Source organism: Ranitomeya variabilis, chromosome 7 (assembly GCF_051348905.1).
Source record: "Ranitomeya variabilis isolate aRanVar5 chromosome 7, aRanVar5.hap1, whole genome shotgun sequence".
In the NCBI taxonomy this organism is placed as follows: Eukaryota; Metazoa; Chordata; class Amphibia; order Anura; family Dendrobatidae; genus Ranitomeya; species Ranitomeya variabilis.
The window spans coordinates 232,581,298-232,608,967 of record NC_135238.1 but is presented as its reverse complement, the minus strand read 5'-3'; the positions used below and the strand labels follow the sequence as shown (position 1 = coordinate 232,608,967).

At 43.5% G+C, this 27,670-nt stretch overlaps 2 protein-coding genes and 1 long non-coding RNA gene across 3 annotated transcripts in view; 1 reads left to right on the top strand and 2 right to left on the bottom strand.

Moving 5' to 3' along the window:
- NHEJ1 (non-homologous end joining factor 1) overlaps window positions 1–9,504 on the bottom strand; it is a 78,158-nt gene extending 68,654 nt beyond the window's left edge. Inside the window, exons 1-5 of the mRNA XM_077273171.1 lie at window positions 9,393–9,504; window positions 7,940–8,143; window positions 6,460–6,669; window positions 4,675–4,813; window positions 3,888–3,946 (exon numbers count right to left, since the gene is read on the bottom strand). Of these exons, the coding sequence (XP_077129286.1) occupies window positions 3,888–3,946; window positions 4,675–4,813; window positions 6,460–6,669; window positions 7,940–8,125 (594 nt within the window). The 5' untranslated portion in view covers window positions 8,126–8,143; window positions 9,393–9,504. The remainder of the gene's footprint in view (window positions 1–3,887; window positions 3,947–4,674; window positions 4,814–6,459; window positions 6,670–7,939; window positions 8,144–9,392) is intronic.
- The window catches only part of LOC143784662 (uncharacterized), a 260,577-nt gene extending 249,953 nt beyond the window's left edge, over window positions 1–10,624 (top strand). Inside the window, exon 5 of the long non-coding RNA XR_013217867.1 lies at window positions 10,121–10,624. This is a non-coding gene — a long non-coding RNA (uncharacterized LOC143784662). The remainder of the gene's footprint in view (window positions 1–10,120) is intronic.
- A 3,075-nt stretch (window positions 10,625–13,699) lies between these two features.
- On the bottom strand, window positions 13,700–25,880 carry SLC23A3 (solute carrier family 23 member 3). Its single transcript, XM_077275214.1, has 12 exons — window positions 25,315–25,880; window positions 24,928–25,079; window positions 20,951–21,039; window positions 20,711–20,784; window positions 20,291–20,472; window positions 19,693–19,804; window positions 19,422–19,611; window positions 17,613–17,866; window positions 15,161–15,266; window positions 14,842–15,009; window positions 14,659–14,754; window positions 13,700–14,484 (listed from the first exon to the last, which is right to left on the bottom strand). The coding sequence occupies exons 1-12, from the start codon at window positions 25,411–25,413 to the stop codon at window positions 14,198–14,200; spliced, it is 1,809 nt and encodes a 602-aa protein (XP_077131329.1). The 5' UTR covers window positions 25,414–25,880; the 3' UTR covers window positions 13,700–14,197.
- Window positions 25,881–27,670: the final 1,790 nt, after the last annotated feature.

The window sequence follows — 27,670 nt, the reverse complement described above, 5'->3', positions numbered from 1 at the left end:
AACTACTTTTTGACACTTTTTTTCCCATATAGTTTTAATAAGTTTTCAAACATAACATGGGGTTTACCAATAGGGTACTTTTGGCAGTTTTCCTATTAAAAAAAAAGCATAAAACACAGCAGTAAAAGGACCATTTGGCCACAATTTACTTGCAGAAAATGCAAGAAATAATTGTCATGATGTAATTTGTAAAATAAGTTAAAAAGTGCGTATAAAAAAGGAGTTTTCTCAACTTAGAACAAGCAGATCTGAAGTGTCTATTTGTGTTAATAGTGGATTTTATCACAGAATCCATATCAAACAGAAAACCTGAGTGAACCTACCATAAATTTGGGAAAGTCTGCTTGATACCTTTCTCTGCGCAAGTGAAACATAAATTTGTAGCTTTTTTTCTAGAAAGATTTCAAAATCATAAATAGAGGACATATTTGGCACATGACATTCATTATTATTATTATTTATTTATATAGCACCATTAATTCCATGGTGCTGTACATGAGAAAGGGGTTACAAACAGAGTTACAGATATCATTCATGACTTAAATGCGCAATTTGAAGCAGAATTCTTTTGAATTTTGCTCAGTAAATCCTGAGTACAGATCATCAAGAGAGAAATTTATGTATGTGAGACGAGTGATATCCAAAAACATCACAACAACAACGCTGTACAAAAATCACAAAAATATGAAAAAAATCCAAAAAGAGAGAAATCACGTGTAAAAGAAGAACCTAAATGGCGGCAGAAAGGTTACATTGTAGTCCACATGCCGCCCTCATGCGCGATACGTTGGGCGGCAGCCAGCTCCATGTGTGGTTGACAATGTTGTGAGACCTTAATGATCTCCCCACAACACAAACAATTAGACGCTGCTTCTAACGCCTCAAGATGAGAGATAAAAAAGAATTAGGAGCTAGGAATAATAGGAACGGCGGCCGAGACCAAAGGGGCAAGCTTCGATTCACACACTTCAAAAATAACAAGTGACGTCGCCGTCAACAACAAACCTACGCGCGGCCCCTTTAATGCCCAGGTGATCTGGGGACGGAATAGTAATTTTGCTAGGGCTAATTAACATTTTGCCAGCTGTTAATGTTGGTGCGGCAGCTATGAAGTTTTTTTTTTATTTGCTTACTTTCCAAACAAAGTGTTTAATTAGTGCCCACACACAGGCCCCGATCCGAGCGGCACAATATTCTCATACCTGCACCGAACCCGTCTGCTTATTCGGCTGCTCCAGCGTTCACCACAAAAAGGAGGTTTCTTATACTCCAGTGTGTGCAAAGAAAGATTCATCATTGTGCAGAAAGTGATACAATTCATCAAAACACTTTCCGTATCAATTCCTCATAGTTTTCAAGATCACTGGATCACTGCTTGTTGTGCTGGTCACATGGACGTATGAATGGCTTGTTACAAAGTATCAGTTCTGCCAGGTAACGAGATCTACACCTGCGTCATCACATCATCCAGAGGATTATTACCGGAGAAAGGCTGATGAAAGTGCAATACCCCAAATGTATGATTACCATGGATCACAAGAACACACATAGTGACTAGACCAGCAGAATAGTGAGTGCAGCTCTGGGGTATAATACAGGATGTAACTCAGGATCAGTAATGTAATGTATGTACACAGTGACTGCACCAGCAGAATAGTGAGTGCAGCTCTGGAGTATAATACAGGATGCAACTCAAGACCAGTAATGTAATGTATGTACACAGTGACTGCACCAGCAGAATAGTGAGTGCAGCTCTGGAGTATAATACAGGATGTAACTCCGGATCAGTAATGTAATGTATGTACACAGTGACTGCACCAGCAGAATAGTGAGTGCAGCTCTGGAGTATAATACAGGGTGTAACTCAGGATCAGTAATGTAATGTATGTACACAGTGACTGCACCAGCAGAATAGTGAGTGCAGCTCTGGAGTATAATACAGGATGTAACTCAGGATCAGTGATGTAATGTATGTACACAGTGACTGCACCAGCAGAATAGTGAGTGCAGCTCTGGAGTATAATACAGGATGTAACTCAGGATCAGTGATGTAATGTATGTACACAGTGACTACACCAGCAGAATAGTGAGTGCAGCTCTAGGGGATAATACAGGATGTAACTCAGGATCAGTAATGTAATGTATGTACACAGTGACTGCACCAGCAGAATAGTGAGTGCAGCTCTGGGGTATAGTACAGGATGTAACTCAGGATCAGTAATGTATGTACCCAGTGACTGCACCAGCAGAATATTGAGTGCAGCTCTGGAGTATAATACAGGATGTAACTCAGGATCAGTAATGTAATGTATGTACACAGTGACTGCACCAGCAGAATAGTGAGTGCAGCTCTGGGGTATAATACAGGATGTAACTCAGGATCAGTAATGTAATGTATGTACACAGTGACTGCACCAGCAGAATAGTGAGTGCAGCTCTGGGGTATAATACAGGATGTAACTCAGGATCAGTAATGTATGTACAGAATTCTGAACTAATCCTGGTTCAATAATTTCAAATTTCCTCCGTTATGCACGTACATGTTAATATATAAACAAACACAGCACAATCATTTGCACCACAAGTCTCAGCAGTACTGTTTAGCATCCCATCCCTGGTTCACAGGTGGATATGACTGAAAATAACAGACATGCATGTCTTATCTGCACTACCAGTTGTCGTGGCTTAAAAAAAAGGGGAGGTCCACTTTACACCACAGCTACCTTAGTCCACAAGCTAGAGAAAATTTGTATGAGGATTTCTCCCTGTGTCGATTTTAAAAATGTTACTTATTTACATGATTCCTAGATGGAAACACCAGGCCCAAACCTCTCCACTACTCCACACCACCAGATCCTAACCCCTCCACTACTGCACACCACCAGGCCCTAACCCCTCCACTACTCCACACCACCAGGCCCTAACCTCTCCACACCACCAGGGATGCAGGCCTTAACTCTTCCCCTGCACTAGCCCACCAGGGATGGTAGTACTAACTCCTTCCCTACCCCAGGCCACCAGGGATACTGCCATTAATGCTTCCCCTGCACTAGCCCACCAGGGATGGTAGTACTAACTCCGTCCCTACCCCAGACCACCAGGAATGCTGGCATTACACTTTTCCCTGCACTAGCCCACCAGGGATGGTAGTACTAATTAGTTCCTTGCCCCACAACACTAGGGATGCTGACATTAACTCTTCACCACTCTGCATTGTTGCTCAGGTTTACTGCGCCCTTCATAGAGCTGATCGCCCCCCAGTTTTCATTAACTTGCAGCATTGTCGTCCGCTTTATCTGTTCCCATCCAGAGCGGTTAGCAGCTTCTCCATCGCTCGTAGAATCTTTGCACTTTGTTGAGTATCTGACACGTGGCGATTAAATAAATGCGACCTCCGTCTCATAATGATCGCCCAGGCTATGGGAACGCGCGGGCAGGAGGCAAGTCTGTGCAGCCCTCTGTGTTTATAGACACACACCTTGTATAAGGCGTGTGCTGAAGTCATACCAGGAAACGCCAAGCTGGTGCCAACGGGTGCCACCTCAAATACACTGCATACATCGCCATCAATTCCCAGAACCAGGACTAAAAAGCCATTTACCCCTCGGAGTGCAATAGCTGCGGCCTTGGAGCCGCTCACTTAAGTGTTTTTGCATTGATGGGGTCTTTCCTCTGCAGAGCCCCCTATGGATAGAAATTGCAGCTCCCCCCGTGAGTGAAGCGTCGGTGCACATGGACGGCCCCTCCTTATGGATCGCTGCGACCCCAAGTGATCGGCATAGCTGACACCTTCGCAATTTGGGACAATGTTTTTAAGCTTGTGACCCCCAGTCCAGGCTTTGCGGTCTGATTTGACCCCGAAGCCCACCTGGAGAATGGAGACCTACCTTACTGATGAAAGTCTTGTAGAAGGCATTGTCATCAAAAGTCTCCGTCCTGAGCCGATCTGTAGAAAGATCAGTAATAAATGTGAAATATTCTGAGACTTGGCATCAATGACTACCACTAGTCCAGCTCACGAGCCGGCGGACAGTGATGAAGATGGCAATTTGGGGTCAGCACAATTTGGAGATTTACTAAGAAAAACCAGAAAGTTGTGCTTGTGCCGTGCGCCAAAAACATTATTTCTGTTCTTTGTAAAATGCAGCTAGTTTTAGTGGCGAGAGACAGCACTTTGGTGCAAAATATTGGTGCAGAGAAAGTGACTATAATGTCCAGGAAGACACCACCTAAATGTAGGACAGTGTTAAAAAAAATCTCTCCCCATGTCCCTATGATAAAAATGAGAGTACACTACAAGGAGTGTTGTCATGGGGCCAATAAAGAAGATGAAACTTTAGGGAATCATAAAAGGTTGTTTTTTTTTCTTTTTCAGATTACAATAAATGTTAATTTTGTAGGAAGAGCAGCAAACGTTCATGAAAAGTCATTCAGGATGCAAATATGTATATAATAAAGGGGTTGTAGAGGATTAGAAAAGTATGTTTGCTTTTTTCCAAAAACAGCACCCCCCACAGATTGTATCTGGAATTGCAGCTCTGCTCCATTCATTTTAATAGAAGTGAGCTGCAGTACCAAACACAACCTGTGGGCAGGGGTGGCGCTGTTTCTAGGCTATACCAGCCATGCCTTCCTCATCCAGTGCAATCCTAGCTGTAAGAGGTCAGTTCTTACCGCGGGAGAGCACTGCGCCGCCCTCCTGATAATCCTGAATCTCTTCATCCTTCCTCCGCAGTAACGTGCACAGCTCCTGACACTGAGCGTCCAAAGCCTTAGACATGGAGATCAGAGGCTGCAGGAAGTGGCGGCACAACTGTCAATCAAACACAGGAATCTCAGAACCTTTCCGTATTACAGGTGCAGCCGAAGCAAACGCCACTTCTCATCTGGGGGAGAAATATGTATCACGTGTGCGGAGAAACGCTGCAAATCCAATCATTAGTCAACTGTGCCATGAGTAAAGCCACGCAGACACAGGGAGAACATGTAATCTTTGGTGTGTTGTGATTCCAGGACCCCAGTGCTGCAAGGCTACAATACTAACCACTGAGCCACCATACAATGCTAACCTCTGGGCTACCGTGCTCCCCTATATACAGTACAGTTCTATAGATTGAGCCACCATGAAGTGCTACCCACTGAGCCACCATGCTTCCCTATATACAATACAGGGCTAACCACTGAGCCCCACTGTGCTTCCCCTATATAAAAAGGTACAGTGCTAACCACTTGGCCACCATTCTGCCATGTATACACTACAGTGCTAACCACTGAGCCACCATACAGTACTAACCAATGAGAAACCATGCAGTCCTATATACAGTACAGTGCTAGCCACTGAGCAACTATGATTTCCTCTTCAGTCCTGCATTGTGTGGAACTACAAGTCCCAGGAAATCTCACCAGCCGACTCCCTGCTATAGACTCTGAAGGGATGAAATCTCTGAGGCAGCTCTGATGACTGACAGACGCAGTCACACTCCATGGAATGAAGCTGGAGAAATGGCGCCATCTAGTGCTCGTATAGCAAATCACAAGGGCATCTAGAGTGACTCAGCCGAGAGAATCAAATAATAAAATTACGGTACTATCTTTATTTTTTAGATTTCTAGAACAAAAAAAATGTAAACGGCTAGCTGTGGGATGTTTGCACCAAAATTTATTTACTTTTTAGAAAGTTACAATTGATGAACCAGCAAAAAACATCTGAAAATCTCAAACTCCGTTCACAATGATGAATATTCGAAGACAAAAAAACTGCAAAGCCGTGTAAAATAGAAAAAAGCGCAAATATAACGAAATAGGTGCGAATTAAAATTAGGCGAAAAACACTGAGAATGTTAAGAAAGACTGTCAGGTGAACGCTTTAGGCACTTGTGAACACCTCTTATACCAGAGTACATGGCCATAAAAACATGAATTTATTTTTTGCAGCCACTGAGCCACCACAAATTGCTAACCTCTGAGCCCCAGAGGTGCCCTATATACAGTACAGGGATAACCACTGAGCCACCATACAGTACTAACCACTGAGCCCTAGAGCTGCCCTATATACAGTACAGTGCTAACCACTGAGCCACCATGCAGTGCTAACCAGAGCCCCAGAGCTGCCCTATATACAGTACAGTGCTAACCATTGATACACTTGTGCTGCCCTATACACAGTATGCTAGCCACTGAGCCATCGTTATGTCCTGTATACAATACAGTGCTAACCACTGAGCCAACATGAAGTGCTAACCACTGAGCCCCACCGTGTTCCCCTTTATACAGTACAGTGCTAAGCACTAAGCCACCATGCAGTGCTAGCCACTGAGCCACCATGTGAAGTAGCAGCTAGCAGAATACTGAATGCAGCTCTGAATGTGACGGGAAGACGATCCTATCATACAAGATTTTCAGGACGACTCCTCATTATTTTATATGTTTACATCGCTGTCAGTCACATTCTCATCTCACCGTGCGGATATCGGCCTCTCTAAAATGGAAGTCCCAATAAAACGGGAGCCCGGAGAGCCGACTCTTCACATGGAGCAGGAGGCGATCGGGGGCGCGGGAACAAGATAGTGAGTGTGGGGTCTTCTCTATAGAATCCAATAGTGGACGGATGAACTGAGACAGATGGCTGAGAAACGAAGAGATGGGAGCGGTCAGACGCTTGTTCAGTTCCTGCACAGACGAATGAAAGAAATCACACAATGCATCTACATCATGTGCACACAGTGACTGCACCAGCAGAATAGTGAGTGCAGCTCTGGAGTATAATACAGGATGTAACTCAGGATCAGTAATGTAATGTATGTACACAGTGACTGCACCAGCAGAATAGTGAGTGCAGCTCTGGGGTATAATACAGGATGTAACTCAGGATCAGTAATGTAATGTATGTACACAGTGAGTGCACCAGCAGAATAGTGAGTGCAGCTCTGGGGTATAATACAGGATGTAACTCAGGATCAGTAATGTAATGTGTGTACACAGTGACTGCACCAGCAGAATAGTGAGTGCAGCTCTGGGGTATAATACAGGATGTAACTCAGGATCAGTAATGTAATGTATGTACACAGTGACTGCACCAGCAGAATAGTGAGTGCAGCTCTGGAGTATAATACAGGATGTAACTCAGGATCAGTAATGTAATGTATGTACACAGTGAGTGCACCAGCAGAATAGTGAGTGCAGCTCTGGGGTATAATACAGGATGTAACTCAGGATCAGTAATGTAATGTGTGTACACAGTGACTGCACCAGCAGAATAGTGAGTGCAGCTCTGGGGTATAATACAGGATGTAACTCAGGATCAGTAATGTAATGTATGTACACAGTGACTGCACCAGCAGAATAGTGAGTGCAGCTCTGGGGTATAATACAGGATGTAACTCAGGATCAGTAATGTAATGTATGTACACAGTGACTGCACCAGCAGAATAGTGAGTGCAGCTCTGGAGTATAAGGGTATGTGTCCACGTTCAGGATTGCATCAGGATTTGGTCAGGATTTTTCATCAGTATTTGTAAGCCAAAACCAGGAGTGGAACAATTAGAGGAAAAGTATAACAGAAACATATGCACCACTTCTGCATTTATCACCCACTCCTGGTTTTGGCTTACAAATACTGATGAAAAATCCTGACCAAATCCTGATACAATCCTGAACGTGGACACATACCCTAAGGCTGCCGTCACACTATCAGTATTTGGTCAGTATTGTACATCAGTATTTGTAGCCAAAACCAGGAGTGGGTGATAAATGCAGAAGTGGTGCATATGTTTCTATTATATTTTTCCTCTAATTGTTCCACTCCTTGTTTTGGCTGCAAATACTGATGTAAAACACTGACCAAATACTGATAGTGTGACGGCAGCCTCATACAGGATGTAACTCAGGATCAGTTATATAATGTACCGGATAGAAAAAGGTAACCATTATTGCTCCTCACCTTTGACCTCTCTTGTATAACATCTGCTGCCGCCTCCTCACACCAGACGCTACTGAGGTCGGACAGGAGGAAACAATATGAGGAATCTGTAAAACTAACTTTAGCGAAGAATCTACAGTCACCGATGTGCAGGATCTGCCAGGGAAGCTTTAGGAGGAGAACGTCCATGTCCTGTGACAGCGCCATGGTGGTCGAATACTCGTCCTGTCGGGAGAAATTATTAGATAAAATTAAGCTCCTCTAAAAATAGATTTCACGTGAGCTGATAACATCAAGCAATAGCGGTCACTCAGTGTAAATGTCTGTACACCGTTCTATGAACCCATATATAGTCAGTGGGTCCCTCCACACAGTGAATCGCTGTGGCCTCAATGGGTCACTCTGCGGTCACAGTGGATCCCTCTGCGGTCACAGCGGGTCTATCAGCGGTCACAGTGGGTCCCTCTGCGGTCACAGTGGATCGCTCTGCGGTTACAGTGGATCGCTCTGCGGTCACAGTGGATCCCTCTGCGGTCACAGTGGGTCGCTCTGCGGTCACAGTGGGTCGCTCTGCGGTCACAGTGGGTCGCTCTGCGGTCACAGTGGGTCGCTCTGCGGTCATAGTGGATCCCTCTGCGGTCACAGTGGGTCCCTCTGAGGTTAGTGGGTCACTCTGCGGTCACACTGGATCCCTCTGCGGTCACAGTGGGTCCCTCTGCGGTCACAGTGGGTCCCTCTGAGGTTACAGTGGGTCCCTCTGAGGTTACAGTGGGTCGCTCTGCGGTCACAGTGGGTCCCTCTGAGGTCACAGTGGGTCCCTCTGAGGTCACAGTGGGTCCCTCTGAGGTTACAGTGGGTCCCTCTGAGGTTACAGTGGGTCCCTCTGAGGTCACAGTGGGTCGCTCTGCGGTCACACTGGATCCCTCTGCGGTCACAGTGGGTCCCTCTGAGGTTTCAGTGGGTCCCTCTGAGGTTACAGTGGGTCCCTCTGAGGTTACAGTGGGTCCCTCTGCGGTCACAGTGGGTCGCTCTGCGGTCACACTGGATCCCTCTGCGGTCACACTGGATCCCTCTGCGGTCACACTGAATCCCTCTGCGGTCACACTGAATCCCTCTGCGGTCACAGTGGGTCGCTGTGAGGTTACAGTAGGGCGCTCTGGGGTTATAGTGGATCCCTCTGCGGTTATAGTGGGTCGGTCTGCGGTCACAGTGGGTCCCTCTGCGGTCACATTGGATCCCTCTGCGGTCACACTGGATCCCTCTGCAGTCACACTGGATCCCTCTGCGGTCACAGTGGGTTGCTCTGCGGTCACAGTGGGTCGCTCTGAGGTTACAGTGGGTCGCTCTGGAGTTATAGTGGATCCCTCTGCGGTTATAGTGGGTCGGTCTGCGATCACGGTGGATCACTCTGGGGTTACATTACTTCCCGCACTGACACCCTCCTACATCCAGAACCACTTTCCCATCTTCCTACCTGCTGCTGCCAACCAGTCCGTCTCTTCCAACCTTCCCCCCGGAAACAGAGCAGACAACAGATGTTCCCGGGGAGGAGAGTGACGCCGTAATAGTGACATCTAGTGGTTGTTCTGAGCAGTGCAGTCCCTGCTTCTGAAGCTTTTTACTTTCTCATCATCTCTTTGATCATGATACATTTACCCTGATGTCACTGATGTGTGATATAATTGCCTTTTAATTTTCCTCATTGTTAATTCTAAGGAATGATTAATTATGCCTACATATCTAAAATGATTTCTGTATAGAACATCCATTATTTAAGCTTTTAAAAGAAAAAAAATAATTTCTTGACACTTTCATTCCTGGAAAGAAAACATCATATATCATAGACTCTTAGGTTACTGCTCCTCTCTCCACACCCATTCCCCAATATCAGCACAGTCCTCTCCTGAAATACTCTGTGCTGCTCTCACTAAATTACATAATTCCAGCAATGTGATTTTTTTCAGGTAATGCTCCTGTCTGTCACTAGTTGGCACAGCAGATCACATGACTGTATCAGTGGAAATGTCTCACTGTTCTGTTATTTTTCATTAATCAGATTTCTCAACACAAACTGAATGTATTGTTTAATAAATCCCTTAGACCTGATGAGGCTGTTGTATTTACCTTGAAATTCCATTACAAAATAGCTGTATATATCGTTTAAAAAATATATATTTAATCTTAATTTTGCCTATTTTGCAGCTCCTGAGTGTCCATCCTTCCTGCTGCTGCTGAGGTCTCCCACTGCTCAGTACAAGCTGCAGCTGACAGCCAGGCTGGGTGGGTGGATACTGAATACATTAGACTCTCTCGCTCTCCACCCGGACTCATAAAATGCTCAATTTAATATCAAGAATATACACCGGGTACGGAAAGTATTCAGAGCCATTTAAATTTTTCACTCTTTGTTTAGTTGCAGCCATTTTGTAAAATAAAAAAAAGTTCATTTTCCTCATTAATGTCCACTCTGCACCCCATCTTGACTGGAAAAAAAAAAACGGAAATGTAGAAATTTTTGCAAATTTATAAAATAAAAAAAAAACCTGAAATCTCCCATGGTCATAAGTCTTCAGACCCTTTGCTCAGTATTGAGTAGAAGCACCTTTTGAGCTAGTACAGCCTTGAGTCTTCTTGGGAATGATGGAACAAGTTTTTCACCCCTGGATTTGGGGATCCTCGGCCATTCTTCCCTGCAGATCCTCTCCAGTCCCGTCAGGTTGGATGTACAACTGTCGTGTTTTCCTGATGAAGGAGTCTGAGAACTCCGAAGCGCGTTGAATAAAGCCACATCCTATATGACATACGTCTGGACTTTCACGTATTCAGCAGCGCAGAGTGAATCCACGTCTACCCATTTTTTGTCCTTTTTGACCAATAGAGGTCCACGCCATGCCTTTCCAATGTCCTATCGGATATTAGGACTTTGTGGAGGATCCACCATCACACCCGGCCGCTCTGAATGGATGGCTATCGGCCACTCTCCTAGAACTGAACTAAAAATGCAAATAAATTGGTGTCGAGAGGAGGCTCATTGTGAGGGGGCTGAAAAGTGATTCTGCCGCCCTGCTGCGAAAATGAAAGAATAATTCCACCTGAAACCCACTGTGATTAGTCAACCCTCCCTTATTGCTTGTGACGGTCACCATTGTCCATGTAGCTAAGGAGAGATCAATATGTTATTCCTCTGCTATAAGTGGGGATACATATCGTGCTGTGCAGGTCAGAGAGCATCAGGTGCTGCACACCACTGTGCAGGTCAGGGAGCATCAGGTGCTGCGCACCACCGTGCAGGTCAGGGAGCATCAGGTGCTGCGCACTATCGTGCAGGTCAGGGAGCATCAGGTGCTGCACACCGCTGTGCAGGTCAGGGAGCATCACACCGCTGTGCAGGTCAGGGAGCATCAGGTGCTGCGCACCACCGTGCAGGTCAGGGAGCCTCAGGTGCTGCCCACCACCGTGATGGTCAGGGATCATCAGGTGCTGCACACCACCGTGCAGGTCAGGGAGCATCAGGTGCTGCGCACCGCCGTGCAGGTCAGGGAGCATCAGGTGCTGCGCACCATCGTGCAGGTCAGGGAGCATCAGGTGCTGCACACCGCTGTGCAGGTCAGGGAGCATCACACCGCTGTGCAGGTCAGGGAGCATCAGGTGCTGCGCACCATCGTGCAGGTCAGGGAGCATCAGGTGCTGCACACTGCTGTGCAGGTCAGGGAGCATCACACCGCTGTGCAGGTCAGGGAGCATCAGGTGCTGCTCACCACCGTGATGGTCAGGGATCATCAGGTGCTGCACACCACCGTGCAGGTCAGGGAGCATCAGGTGCTGCGCACCGCCGTGCAGGTCAGGGAGCACCAGGTGCTGCACACCGCCGTGCAGGTCAGAGAGCATCAGGTGCTGCACACCCCCAGCAGTGTAGATTATTGGCGGGTAATATTACTCTGTAGTTAGGTGCGCACTATCACACTAAATTGATGTTCATTTATGCTATTCTTTGTATTTGTGCGCTGCAATAACTGTGAAGTGCGATGTGAGCAAATGGTGACATCAGAGTATAAAGGAGAAACTCCGCAGGTCAAGTCATCATACAGGGCATCACTGAGCGGCCGTAGTGAAGTCAGTGGGAGTGAGGGTTATGTGCTGTATCCTTTAGATTTTTATATACTGGTAAAAAGAGTCAAAGAGGAGCACAAGGCCAGTGTCATAAGCGCCTCAGTGCCCAATAATATTGTAGAAAGCCTCCGGAAGAGGTCAGACGCGCACATAGTAAACCGGTTTGTGCATTAGCTAGCTAGCAAGTGGGGGAGAGTAGAACTTGCTGAACACAGAACACCGGCTTACTAACTAACACAGAGGAGAAGGCGCAATACTCCAGAGAGAACTGACGCTGATGTGTTTTTCCAGTGAACACCGGCCCATCTCCATAAAAGAAGCTCAATTAGAAGGATCTGCACCATGGAGGGGCGCACGGAGGATTTCTGTGAGTGGGCAGCCACCAAATGGCAAATACTAACAGCCCAGAAGGCACGAAGAGACGTCACACCAGAGGAGTTGGTTATTTATTTTACAAAGGTAGCAATAAATACATAGTAAATATTAGCAAGGAATCCCCGGTCCATGTCACAGGAGCAGCACATATATATAAAAAACAAAACAACCCCATAGTTCATGAAAGAACAGAAGAGAAGAAAAGTCAATGATTGACACAAAACCTCTGTTGTGGATATCATCTATAAGCAAATATATCTATATATGATATATCTACTACTGAGTTACACCCTGTATTATACCCCAGAGCTGCACTCACTATTCTGCTGGTGCAGTCACTGTGTACATACAATACATTACTGATCCTGAGTTACATCCTGTATTATACCCCAGAGCTGCACTCACTATTCTGCTGGTGCAGTCACTGTGTACATACATTACATTACTGATCCTGAGTTACATCCTGTATTATACTCCAGAGCTGCACTCACTATTCTGCTGGTGCAGTCACTGTGTACATACATTACATTACTGATCCTGAGTTACATCCTGTATTATACCCCAGAGCTGCACTCAGTATTCTGCTGGTGCAGTCAATGTGTACATACATTACATTACTGATCCTGCACATACAACACACAGGCTCTCCATGCATGTGTTGTGACAGTGAGTATAATACAGGATGTAACTCAGGATCAGTAATGTAATGTATGTACACAGTGACAGCACCAGCAGAATAGTGAGTGCAGCTCTGGAGTATAATGCAGGATGTAACTCAGGATCAGTAATGTATTGTATGTACACAGTGACAGCACCAGCAGAATAGTGAGTGCAGCTCTGGAGTATAATGCAGGATGTAACTCAGGATCAGTAATGTAATGTATGTACACAGTGACTGCACCAGCAGAATAGTGAGTGCAGCTCTGGAGTATAATGCAGGATGTAACTCAGGATCAGTAATGTAATGTATGTACACAGTGACTGCACCAGCAGAATAGTGAGTGCAGCTGTGGGTTATAATACAGGATGTAACTCAGGATCAGTAATGTAATGTATGTACACAGTGACTGCACCAGCAGAATAGTGAGTGCAGCTCTGGGGTATAATAGAGGATGTAACTCAGGATCAGTAATGTAATGTGTGTACACAGTGACTGCACCAGCAGAATAGTGAGTGCAGCTCTGGAGTATAATACAGGAGGTAACTCCGGATCAGTAATGTAATGTATGTACATAGTGACTGCACCAGCAGAATAGTGAGTGCAGCTCTGGAGTATAATACAGGCTGTAACTCAGGATCAGTAATGTTATGTATGTACACAGTGACTGCACCAGCAGAATAGTGAGTGCAGCTCTGGGGTATAATACAGGATGTAACTCAGGATCAGTAATGTAATGTGTGTACACAGTGACTGCACCAGCAGAATAGTGAGTGCAGCTCTGGAGTATAATACAGGATGTAACTCAGGATCAGTAATGTAATGTATGTACATAGTGACTGCACCAGCAGAATAGTGAGTGCAGCTCTGGAGTATAATACAGGATGTAACTCAGGATCAGTAATGTAATGTATGTACACAGTGACTGCACCAGCAGAATAGTGAGTGCAGCTCTGGAGTATAATACAGGCTTGTGTTCTTCTCCTTTCTCCTGCTTCTTTAGTCATGTGTCAGTCTTCCTTGCAGTTCTGGATGTCTATTCAGTGATGAAGAACCTTAGAGGAAGATGCTATTGGAGACGGACATGACTCATCACATTTAATCCTTTAAAAACCACTTATATACTGCTGTAATGACTATGACGAGGCCCCGTGACTGTCCGGGCTCCCGACACATCCCAGCTCTATATCTCTCCCAGGTCCTGACAGCAGTTTGCCATCTTCTCCTTCTGCAATCACGATGTTCTTAGTTGGTGGAGGGCACAGCTGGGTGAATGGATATGTGGCTGGTACGAGGCACGCCAGGACTGGGGGGAGTCCATATGTCTGTGCCAGCTCTCTCTCTAGGCTCCTGTGTGGTTCTTCTTCGGATGCTGGGTCCCAGGAGAAGACGTTTGACTTTAGTCCTCTTTCTTGCACAGTTCCTGGACATAAGTGAAAGAAACAAAATATATTTTCCATTGTATCATTAGAAATAGATGGGAGAGCTGCAATAATGTAGCCAAACCAGTGAAGACCAGACCTTTAGTGGTGACCACCCTGGATCTTCTGTGTAATGTATAGGTTTTATGATTCATTTGTACTTTGTCTATTCTCACCTTCAACTGTGTTGTCCAAAATAAATGAGAATATTCCTCCCAGGAATATCGGAGTGGTGAGAAGCGACAGGAGCAGCATGTCCAGCGCTGGGGAACCTGGAGCCGAGAGAAGAGCGACACCAAAACCTGAGCGGCCACAGGTCACTTTACACACAGAGCCACACGACAAAGCGTTGACCTCACCTGTGTCCAGTTTTGTTGGCACACCATGAAGCCAGCGTGGAACCAGCAAAGCCATGAACATGGTGAAGCCTACAATGAAGATGTTCCTTCCTGAGTCAATGTCCGCATACTGGAAGAAAGAAATTCCACCACCCACGGCCATGGAGAACGTCAGGGAAAGGGTGGCCCCTGCAAGGAAAATCACACCCTGAGCCACAATCCTTTAGATTGGTGATCCAGCAAACTCCGTCATATAAAACAATATGTTCGGGTTGTGAGACATAATCACCCGAGATCTGCAGCACAAAGGCCCGGAGGTCATTCTACAAGGTAATCGTACCATGGACAGCAGAAGGGATCGTCAGTAGGACCTGAGACATCCGTGGCGAACAGCCCAAGAAGATGAAGAGTAGCGCACAAAGATGAGCTGAGTGGCGTGAGCCCACCTGGAAGGCAAAGGGTGTCAGGATCGCTATAAAACAGCCCTCAATGTGCAATATAACTGATATAATACTGACCCCGTGTACAAGAATATAACTACAACACTGCTCCTATGTACAAGAATATAACTACTATAATACTGCCTCCTATGTACAAGAATATAACTACTATAATACTGCTCCTATGTACAAGAATATAACTACTATAATACTGCTCCTATGTACAAGAATATAACTACTATAATACTGCCCCAATGTACAATATAGCTACTATAATACTGCTCCTGTGTACAAGAATATAACTACAACACTGCTCCTATGTACAAGGATATAACTACTATAATACTGCCCCAATGTACAAGAATATAACTACTATAATACTGCTCCTATGTACAAGAATATAACTACTATAATACTGCCCCTATGTACAAGAATATAACTACTATAATACTGCTCCTATGTACAAGAATATCACTACTATAATACTGCTCCTATATACAAGAATATAACTACTATAATACTGCCCCCTATGCACAAGAATATAACTACTATAATACTGCTGTGTACAAGTATATAACTACAACACTGCTCCTATGTACAAGGATATAACTACTATAATACTGCCCCAATGTACAAGAATATAACTACTATAATACTTCCCCTATGTACAAGAATATAACTGCTATAATACTGCCTCCTATGTACAAGAATATAACTACTATAATACTGCCCCTATGTACAAGAATATAACTACTATAATACTGCCCCTATGTACAAGAATATAACTACTATAATACTGCTCCTATGTACAAGAATATAACTACTATAATACTGCTCCTATGTACAAGAATATAACTACTATAATACTGCCCCTATGTACAAGAATATAACTACTATAATACTGCTCCTATGTACAAGAATATAACTACTATAATACTGCTCCTATGTACAAGAATATAACTACTATAATACTGCCCTATGTACAAGAATATAACTACTATAATACTGCTCCTATGTACAAGAATATAACTACTATAATACTGCCCCTATGTCCAAGAATATAACTACTATAATACTGCCCCTATGTACAAGAATATAACTACTATAATACTGCTCCTATGTACAAGAATATAACTACTATAATACTGCCCCTATGTACAAGAATATAACTACTATAATACTGCTCCTATGTACAAGAATATAACTACTATAATACTGCACCTATGTACAAGAATATAACTACTATAATACTGCCCCTATGTACAAGAATATAACTACTATAATACTGCTCCTATGTACAAGAATATAACTACTATAATACTGCTCCTATGTACAAGAATATAACTACTATAATACTGCCCCTATGTCCAAGAATATAACTACTATAATACTGCCCTTATGTACAAGAATATAACTACTATAATACTGCTCCTATGTACAAGAATATAACTACTATAATACTGCTCCTATGTACTAGAATATAACTACTATAATACTGCCCCTATGTACAAGAATATAACTACTATAATACTGCTCCTATGTACAAGAATATAACTACTATAATACTGCCCCTATGTACAAGAATATAACTACTATAATACTGCTCCTATGTACAAGAATATAACTACTATAATACTGCCCCTATGTACAAGAATATAACTACTATAATACTGCCCCCATGTACAAGAATATAACTACTATAATACTGCCTCTATATACAAGAATATAACTACTATAATACTGCCCCAATGTACAAGAGTTTAACTACTATAATACTGGCCCCTATGTACAAGAATATAACTACTATAATACTGCCCCAATGTACAATATAGCTACTATAATACTGCCCCATATGTACAAGAATATAACTACTATAATACTGCCTCTATATACAAGAATATAACTACTATAATACTGCTCCAATGTACAAGAATATAACTACTATAATACTGCCCCTATGTACAAGAATATAACTACTATAATACTGCTCCTATGTACAAGAATATCACTACTATAATACTGCCCCTATGTACAAGAATATAACTACTATAATACTGCCCCTATGTACAAGAATATAACTACTATAATACTGCCCCCTATGCACAAGAATATAACTACTATAATACTGCTCCTGTGTACAAGTATATAACTACAACACTGCTCCTATGTACAAGAATATAACTACTATAATACTGCCCTATGTACAAGAATATAACTACTATAATACTGCTCCTATGTACAAGAATATAACTACTATAATACTGCCCCTATGTACAAGAATATAACTACTATAATACTGCCCCTATGTGCACGTATCAGTTGGATTATTTTCACAGCTGCTGCTCACGTTACCTGTGTGATTCCTGTGATTCCAGCACTGGGAATATTGGATCCTGTTCCGCAGACGCTGCCTATAATTCCAGATAAGATATTCCCAATCCCCTCCATACTGATCCCTCGATTACTTGAATGTGGAGGGAGCGGTGGACAGTTCAACAACCGAGCACATAGGATGTAAGATCCCAGAGAAGAAAGGCTGCTAATCGTGGCCATTGCTGCACCCACAGCGGCCGTCTCCAGACTTAGATGCGGCCACCCCAGGGCTCCTGTGTAGTCAGTGTCATAGATCAGAGGTTAGTGTTTATGGGGGATGTCAGGAGGAATAGTGATCACTGGGTTTAGCCAGCAGTTATCAAAAGTGTGTGGGCACCTATAGGAACACAGCTCAGCAGACAGTATCACACAGGATAGGATTAGATACACAGCTCTGCAGACAGTATAACACAAGATAGGTGTCATGGGGTTTCCGCAAAAGAGAGGAGACAGAAGACTGCGGCGTCTGATTGCTTCTACCCCTGCGCTTAGAAGAAGCACTTATTCATTCTAAATGTGTTTATTCCTTTTGGCAGAACAGGGGTTAATCGGCCATGTTGGAAAATTCTGAGCTGTCAGCTGAGCTCGGTTAGCCACTCCCATTCCCTTTATAATCTGGGATCTGATTCAGATTCATGTCAGAGTTAGCTTATGCTGCATGGCTTAGGAGTAGAGGTGTTCATATGAGAAGGAGTTCTGGAGGAGTTATCTGTGACTGTTGTGTGGTTTGTATGTGTGATAATTCCCTTCTCTCCGCTACTTTGGTTTATTCCCCCGTCCTCCACGCCCCGATGCATTCCTCTGTTATATGTGAGTGAATATTTGTATGCCTGGTGTTTTCTGTTAATCCTCGTTTGTGTAGCCTTATTTGTCGGGTTGGTGTACTACATTGCACGGTAGCGCCCCTCTTCCCTGGGTGGGGGAAGAGAACTGACAGAGGGCTAACTCAGGAGTTAAGGCAAGGGAGGAGGCCCCGGTATCTTCACCTTGAAAAGTATCCCGGGGAATAGAGCGAGCTAGGGTGCCCCCTAGAGCCAGAGACAGGGAAGGAGCCTCTGGTCACCCAACAACTGTGTCATGACAATAGGATTAGATACACGGCTCAGCAGACAGTATCACACAGGATAGGATTAGATACACGGCTCAGCAGTCAGTATCACACAGAATAGGATTAGATACACAGCTCAGCAGACAGTATCACACAGAATAGGATTAGATACACGGCTCAGCAGACAGTATCACACAGGATAGGATTAGATACACGGCTCAGCAGTCAGTATCACACAGAATAGGATTAGATACACAGCTCAGCAGACAGTATCACACAGAATAGGATTAGATACACGGCTCAGCAGACAGTATCACACAGAATAGGATTAGATACACGGCTCAGCAGACAGTATCACACAGGATAGGATTAGATACACAGCTCAGCAGACAGTATCACACAGGATAGGATTAGATACACAGCTCAGCAGACAGTATCATACAGGATAGGATTAGATACACAGCTCAGCAGTCAGTATCACACAAAACAAGATTAGATACACAGGTCAGAAGACAGTATCACGCAGGGTATGATTGGATACACAGTTCAGCAGACAGTATGACACATGATGAGATTAGATACACGGCTCAGCAGACAGTATCACACAGGAGAGGATTAGATACACTGCTCAGCAGACAGTATCACACAGGAGAGGATTAGATACACAGCTTAGCAGACAGTATCACAGGATATTAGATACACAGCTCAGCAGACAGTATCACAGGACAGGTTTATTCTACCAGGATATGGGAAATAAAACCATGGTGCCGGTTCAGTGAGGTTCCCTGTCGGTGCCGACTGCGTCTGTTGTGGATTCTCCGTAGTGACCACCGGCGTGTTCTGGACCTGACGGACGTCACTAGGAAACTCCACGGGGTCAGGAGCCCAGAAGCTGCAGACGATCCAGATGCAGGAGATCGGGAGGAACAGCTGAGAAGCAGCAGAAATCGGTGAGGTCTATATGACACTAGTAATGTCCCGTGCGGATCATGCGGTAACCTGCGGACTTACGGAGAGCATGCGGAGCACCGGCGCATATCTCTTCTCCACCCCGGCCCCGGTACACAGCGGCAGGTGCACACAGCGGAGCGTTTGTGACAACAGTCCACTCACTGCAATGAGGCTGCAACATAAGAAACATCATTCAGAAATCTGTCATCGCCGGCAGCACCGTATTGTTGGAGATGCAGGTGGTGTGAAGTGACATGTATAAGCAGCACATTATCAGCAGGGGCGGCAGAATTCAGACTTCAGCTCTGGATGTCATTCAAGTAGAAGACATAATGAGAGCAGAATTTGAAATGCAGCTCTGGATGTGACTTCAGTAAAAGATATGATGTCACTGCAGAATTGTAATTGCACTTTTGACTGGATAATACGATACAATGTAAAAGCAGAATTGTGAATGCAGCTCTGGATGTCACTAAAGTAGAAGATGTAATCTAAGTGCAGAACTGTGAATGCAGCTCTGGATGTGACTAGAATAAATGATAGGAAGCAACTGAATAATTTCTTCTTGCAGCTACAGAAGTTTTAAATGGAGCTCTGGATGGGACTAGAGTATAAATCCTCCTTCTTGTGCTAACAGAAAATGTTTTTCAGCACTCACCTCATGGAGATCCCCCAGTTGGAGGCACAGAGTATGGCCGCAGGTTTGTAGCAGGAAAGTCCAATAATGGAGAGCACTGGTGCAAGAACCATAGGGCCACAGAACTGCAAAATCCAACCCCAGAGTCCAGAAACTCCAAAGAGAACCTGCAGGAGTCCAGAGACAAGCAGAGCCCCCGACACCTGCAGAAAACAGATTGTACTAGTGGCCTGCAGACTTCAGCACCGGCCAGGGCCTGCAGATCAGCTCCCATTCACTTCAATAAGAACAGAGCTGCAGTACCTGAGAACGGCCATTTCACGGTGTGTGGCGCTGTGCTGTTCTGCTTCATTCACTGTTTACATCTAGTTTTCATAAATATTTAAACTTTCTTACAAAAATAAAAAGAAATGTTCTAACTGATAGAAAGGTCTCACTGACCTCTCTGATTGGCCGGAGAACATTGTCCCGCGGTTCACATGGGATTTCTGTGCAATGCACCGGACCTCGATCATCTGTAGGAACAGAGTTCAGCAACATGATGGGAAATGGGATGAATTTGTGCCCATGTCCATACTGGGCTGGCAGGGAATGCTGGGGATTGTAGTCTTGTAGTTTTTGGGTGGTGACACAATGTATCATGTTATCTCAGTGTTACATGGAGTGATACATGAGACTCACCCATTCCTGCGTCACTCCCAGCGTTGTATTTGCTGAGGATTATGGCCGGGATGAGCAGCTCGAAGGTCGGGGTCTGCACCAAGGGTAACCTGGGAAATATAGATAGTCAGCACCAGTCCCGTCCAATCATCGCTCATACTCTGCGGACCACTAATCCGCTCTCGTCAGTCCCTACCCCAAAGATGAGCGAGCCATGAAATACCTTCATGAGAACATTTGACGAACTCATATAATTTTTTAATATATGGCTTTAAATTTCTCACTATTTTCAAGATCTCTGCTTGCTGTCAATGAACAGGAACACTTTTTTTTAATACAAAACCTGACCAGAGTTAAGATTTCTGACAGCTGAGGTTTTGTTACAATTGAGCTAAGTAGCTGTGAATCCAGACCTACGGTTACGATTGGGGTACACCTTGTCGCGGTGGGATGGCTTTTAAGCTTCTTTTTTTTTTTAATAAAAAATGGTGTTTACTAAGTCCCCTATGTTATTTACATGTACTATTACCATTTACTTACAGCCGAGTATATGTTCAGTTGGTTTCTATCTTGGGTTTTGTCTGTTAAATGACCACAGTGTGAACATGCTCCTATACAATGCATGTATGCCAACTTATGCTTCGGCTCATTGATTTTGTTAAACATGATAGATTATAGCAAAAAAAATGCATCAGGAAAGAAGAGAGATTTTTGCGTCTGAGGTTCCAATCTCCATGGAGTAATAAAAAGGAGCTTGCAAGTAGTCATGATTATCAGTCAGTTCATGTACACAGCTCCTATGCACAACAATGTGTCATCACAGACAAGCTTTCTTTAGTCTGACCAAGCAGCTACAATCCTTTCTCTGCGCGCAGCATTTCTTGCTAATGTACAGTTAGCAGGTCATGTGATGTAGATGGATGGTGAAATATCACTACAGTACTGACTACACACAGATTATTCATAGTCTGCAATCAAGGAGTCACATAGTTCTGCATAAGTGCTGCATACACAAACCGGTAATTCATTTAGAATCAAGACCAAAGCATAAAAAGTTGCATTTACTTTATCAACCCTAGAAGACAGCTAGATCCTAATATAATATTAGTACATGGGAATTGTTTATAGTCTGTAACAAGAGAAGTCATATTGTTATGCATAGGAGCTGCATACACAAAACAGAACAAGTTTTAGACCAAAACTTTATAAATCAGATTCTCATCTGCAACCCAAACAGAAAACCATTGAAAATATCTAATAGACGGAAAGACTATATTTCAATAATATTAATAAAACTATTGGGTACCGTCATGGGTTACAATGCGGTGCCTTCTCTGCTCCAAATGCACCATTCATTATAGGTGACCCAGTGTCTCAGATTCCATACAGATGTGTGCAGTCATGATGTACAGTACACACCAACTCTGTAGATCCTGCATTGTGTTCACCCTCGTACAGGAAAGGTGCCCACAAAACAAAGGCACAAGAGGAAAACTACAGCGCGGCACAAAGTGCGGACAGTCTACTGACAAAGCAAGTTGGGTGATAGTACGACCTTTGTATTATAGAGAAGTCACTGTGACACCAGAATCATCCTGCAGTAGATTAAAAGGGACTTAACCTCAAAAGACAAGACCCATCTCTGGGACCGGCGTCACTCTAGAGACCAGGCCGAGGTTACGGAGCGGCTCCGGAGCTGTGCCTACTCCATACACGGGCAGGTGCCGTCTCTGCTATACTGTCAGAGCCGGTATTTACCAGCAGTAATCAAACCACCTAAGGGTATATGCACACGTTGCAGATTTGACTGTGGAATTTTCTGTGCAGATTCTGCATTTCTTGACAGAAAACACAGGTCAGAATCTGCGCGTTTTTTTCGTGCGGATTTTGTGCGTTTTTTTCTGCGGATTCTGTGCTGATTTCATGCGTTTTTTTACCCCTGCGGATTTCTATTATGGAATGGGCGCAGAAACGCTGTAGATTCGCAAAAAGAATTGACATGGTCCTTTTTTGAATCTGCTGCGTTTTCCGTGTGGATTTTTCCGCACCAACATTTTTTTCCCATTGATTTACATTGTACTGTAAATCACTTGCTTATCTGCAGCGTTTCTGCTACAGAACTAAACGAAATCTGCAACGTGTACACATACCCTAATACCAGTGTCAATCTATGACCGCAGCATTCAAGTTGTTTGATCCCAGTTGCGCAACTATTCGGGCCCCCATCAGTTCTTCCTTCTGAAGGCTCCAGTCATCGCCATCTTGGCACTGATGTGAAATCCAACAACAAGCTGAGCTTCAGAAACAACCGTCATTTTCGCTATATGCTGCATTACTGTACAGGAGCAAGGTTGCTAGAAAAAAACTGTAAAGTAAAAAAAAAGGTAAAAAAATAAATAAAAAACAATCCCCCAATCCCTTGCTATTCCCCACTTAAAAATAAATATAAAAATAATTATAAATTATAAAATAATAAAATAAAATAATATAATATTATATATATACATATATAATTATATATATATATATATATATATATATATATATATATATATATATATATTATTATATATAATAATAAAATAATTATAATTATAACATTAATTAAAAAAAAATATTTCTCACTAGCCACTTCTGTAAGAGCAAGATCTATGGCATTATAAAAGTATTTATTCCCTGTTAAATGCCGTCAACAGAAGCAAACACCAAAATTTTATTTTTTTTTGATCCATGAAAAATGCAATATAAATCATAATGGGCACATATGATGTTTTTTCATCATATGTGTCCAAAATGTTACTTTTAAAAAATACAGTTCACCACAAAAAAAATCAAGCCCTCGCCCAGCTCCATGAATAGAAAAATGAAAAATTCACATTTAGCCACTAAAATAGTGGAAAAAAAAACTGGAAATATAACTTGGGAGTCATATGTAATTTCGTAATAGTTTGGAAGCCACATGTTACAGATGTAGAGGAACCGCCATGGGGTCTAGTAAAACCCTATCTTTTGTTTTCTGATTGTTCACTATACAGCTTAGGGACATCACAATCAATCAGAAGTCCTATAATGTATTATGTAACCTGCACAAGTGACATAATATCCTGAGAGCGTTACATGATCCTCTGCTTATTCGTAAACAGAATAGTTAATCTGTGGAGCGCGGGCTGCACATTTTTCACATATTTGACACATTCAGTACTATGTAAAGAGAAAAACAGGTAGCTCTGCAGAGTAGCTGTGTATACAAAATGGTAGGACACTAATTTTTTATGTACACTCAACTAAATCCACTTCAGTCCTAATGTTTTCCATGGTAGTAGATTCCATATACCGGTATTTTGGATATATTTATGGAGGAAAACTCAACGCAGTGACCCATTATTTTGTGGATGATAATGGTTCCCAGATTTATACAATCTATTGATTTATTGCATTATAAATGGGGCGTGTCTTATATATTCTCTGGGGGCGTGTCCTTATGATGCTCTGCATAATTACCCTGGGAGCCACGTTTATTTAGTAAAGACCATTAAAAGTAGCACTAAATAAAAAGTCCCATTTCTCTGGGGCCGTATGGTATAAAATAAGAGCAAAAACTGGACACTCTTGACCTGGTGACAGATCCTCCACCATGTGCTGTAAAGTACCGCGGATCCGTACATCAGTGCCTGGCGGACGAACACTTCCAGCAGTGCCGCATGGCAGTTATAAGATGCGCCCATTTCACTTAGAAGGCACACATTTCTTAATTAATTTGGCGCATCTGACTGCGCCGCTCACCCAGAATACCACAAATGCAAAAAATGCGCAACACTAACAACACGAGTATTAATCTCCTTCCATTTAAAAGTCCGTTTTCCCTGCTGCTTAAGTTACAATATCTATATTCACTGTCAGCAAGCAGAGATATTGAAAAGCATATCGGCCTTGTAAACAATAACTGTTTCTCTGGACTCCCCGTTACATTGCAGCATGTCGGTGTCGCGCCATGATACCTTGTTCCCAGACTACTTTGTAAACTGGTGCTGATGCCACAGACGAAGAGGCTCCGGGCCAAGAAACGACTCTGATCTTGGGGTGTCAGCGGACGATGCTGCAGGAAGAGGCTGTGACAGGTGCAGAGCAGAGACGTCTGGACCAAGAGGTGCTGCAGGGGAGCGCAATAGTAAAATATCAAGTTCATTGTCCCAAAGTTATTTACTTATTATTATTATTTATTTATATAGCACCATTAATTCCATGGAGCCGTACATTAGACGGGGTTACTCATCTCTCCAGCTGTTACAAAACTACAACTCCTAGCATCCTATGACAGCCGCATGATGGGAGGTGCAGTTTTGCAACACTGATCTGATCACGTCAGAGTATGTATCACCCATTACCTGGAGTGCGAAGAAGAAGCTGAGCAGCCATGGTGGGGTCTCCTGCGGCCGGTAGGACTTTTGCCGGGTCCTTTTGGTCCCACAGCAGATGATGGACATCTCGGTGCCAGGTCGGAGCCGCTTCTATGGGGACATTGATGAACAGCTGAGCCCACCGGTCCCTGCAGGTAAGAAGAGGGACAAGACTCTTCCCAGGGGTCAGCACAACCTTGATCTGCTCCTTCATCGTCTGTCATCCATTAACCTCGGTGTTCTGCTTCCTTGCTCTAGGGTTTTCCAATAACTGAGCCTCTCGTGCGGGACGCGTGGATCTAGGGACTCAGGATACCATGAATTATGGGTGTGCGCGAGGAACTCGCCAGGTATCAGCGAGTTCACAATGTCGTGGCGGGAGGTTGTAGGATACAGCTGGGCCCCGGAAGAGGATACAAGGGTCCTTCTAATAACAAAAATGGGGGTTATAGAACGTAAAAGTCAAATGCAACAAAAAAAGGACCTGATTATAACATAGGAAAATGGGGCGAATGCCCCTGGGGGTCTCAGCCGCCGTGCTGCACTGTGGGTGCACTAACTTTATAATCAGCTGCCATCACATTACCATGTGGGGTCTATTATACTCTATCATGTTAGCGGAATAAAGCGCTATGTGGTCACTTTATGCCACTGTTGTATATTTAGAATCATGTGTTGTTAGATTATTTCTGAAGCTCAATGCTGTGATTTTTTTCAGTTTTCTACAATTTTTGCAGCTGTAGAACCTGTACAACTCCTTCACTTAGCTGGTTGTCCTGCTGATATATTGTATACTGTCGCATACTGCTCCTGACGGTGTCTGCTTTCTTCTCTCTGCTTCTGCTTTTTCTCTGTGTTAGACGCAGCAGAGAAGGTTTTACATGGCAGATCGGAGAGTGGAGAGGGGAGAATGCATCCATGTCTTCAAGGAGGGCAGATCACACAGGTCGTAGATAGGCAAGAAAGCACAGAAGGAATCACATAGGTTGTGTACCTGTTTAGAAAAACAGAGAGAAACTGCTGCAAACTCTATGGGGAAAATCCTCAGCATTAATGACTTTCAGCACCAGGGAGAGAAGATCCATCATAGGCTGCAGGAAGAGAAATCAGTCCAGGACTGAAGCTGCGCTGATACATGGACGAGTGGCAATAATGTTCTCAAAGTCAAAGGTGTCTATATCCTTTAATGATTTTCATTGCCCATAGGGGTCAAACAATTGCGAATATTTACCCACTTGATCATTTAACTACTCATTAAGGCGTCTGTCACCATAAAAATGCACCCAATCTACCAGCGGCAAGTTACAGAGAAGAAGGAGCTGAGCGGACGGATGTATAAATAGTTTTGGGTAAAAACATTCTGCATTAACATATTGATTAAATTCCCTGCTTGTTCTGTTCTTAGGAGTCCGGTGGGTGGAGTCACAGAATGATTGATCCATTGTATGACCATGCATGCAGCTAGCGCTGTCACCGAGTAGGAACTGAAGTTTGGAAAGTTCTACAACCTTGGTTTGTTGCATATTTAATGTTATAGCAACTTAGGGAATTTAATAATAATAATATTTTAACTTTAAAGATTTTGACATTTTCAGGAGTATTTTTTGTAAACTTAATGAGGGCACGTTTGGTTTAAAAATCATTTTGTTTTCGATTTTCAATAAAAAATATGGAGTATTTGTCTCTGTCAGCCTCTATGTATCACAGTGTTTGTCTCTGTCACAAAATTTTTTAAATGTCACAAATGATAAATTAGGCTAAAACATGTGGATAAGGAAAAAGATGCAAATAATAATGAAAAAAACAACAGCATGAAACCAAGTGAAGTTAACTTAAAAAAGGTGAAAAATAATGAATAAAGCGCAAATTAAAGCAATGAAGAATCGTAGAATGGTAGAGTTGGGAGAGACCTCCGGGGTCCTCGTGTCCAACCCCCTGCTCAAGTCACTAAACATCTCACACACATGTCTGTCCAGCCTCTGAAGACTTCCATTGAAGGAGAACTCACCACCTCTCGTGGCCGCCTGTTCCTCTCATTGATCGTCCTCACTGTCAAAAAGTTTTTTCTAACATCTAATCTTTATCTTCTCCCTTTCAGTTTCATTCCATTTCTTCTCGTGTTTCCATGTGCAAATGCGAATAATGATGATCCCTCTACACTGTGACAGCCCTTCAGATATTTGTAGACAGCCATTAAGTCTCCTCTTCTTTTTTGCAGCTAAACATTCCCAGATCCTGTAACCGTTCCTCGTAGGACATACTTTGCAGTCCGCTCACCATCCTGGTGGCTCTTCTATGAACTTGCTCATTTTTCAATGTCTTTTTTACAATGTGGAGCCCAGAA

Bases quoted from the DNA above. Each gene is read 5' to 3' on its own strand.
- SLC23A3 (XM_077275214.1), bottom strand. From the start codon at position 25,413: ATGTCCATCATCTGCTGTGGGACCAAAAGGACCCGGCAAAAGTCCTAC. The intron at 20,785-20,950 runs GTGAGTCTCATG...CTGTTCCTACAG, and splicing joins TGGGAGTGACGCAGGAATGG to ATGATCGAGGTCCGGTGCAT. The intron at 15,267-17,612 runs GTAACGTGAGCA...TTTGCCTTCCAG, and splicing joins GAATCACAGGAATCACACAG to GTGGGCTCACGCCACTCAGC.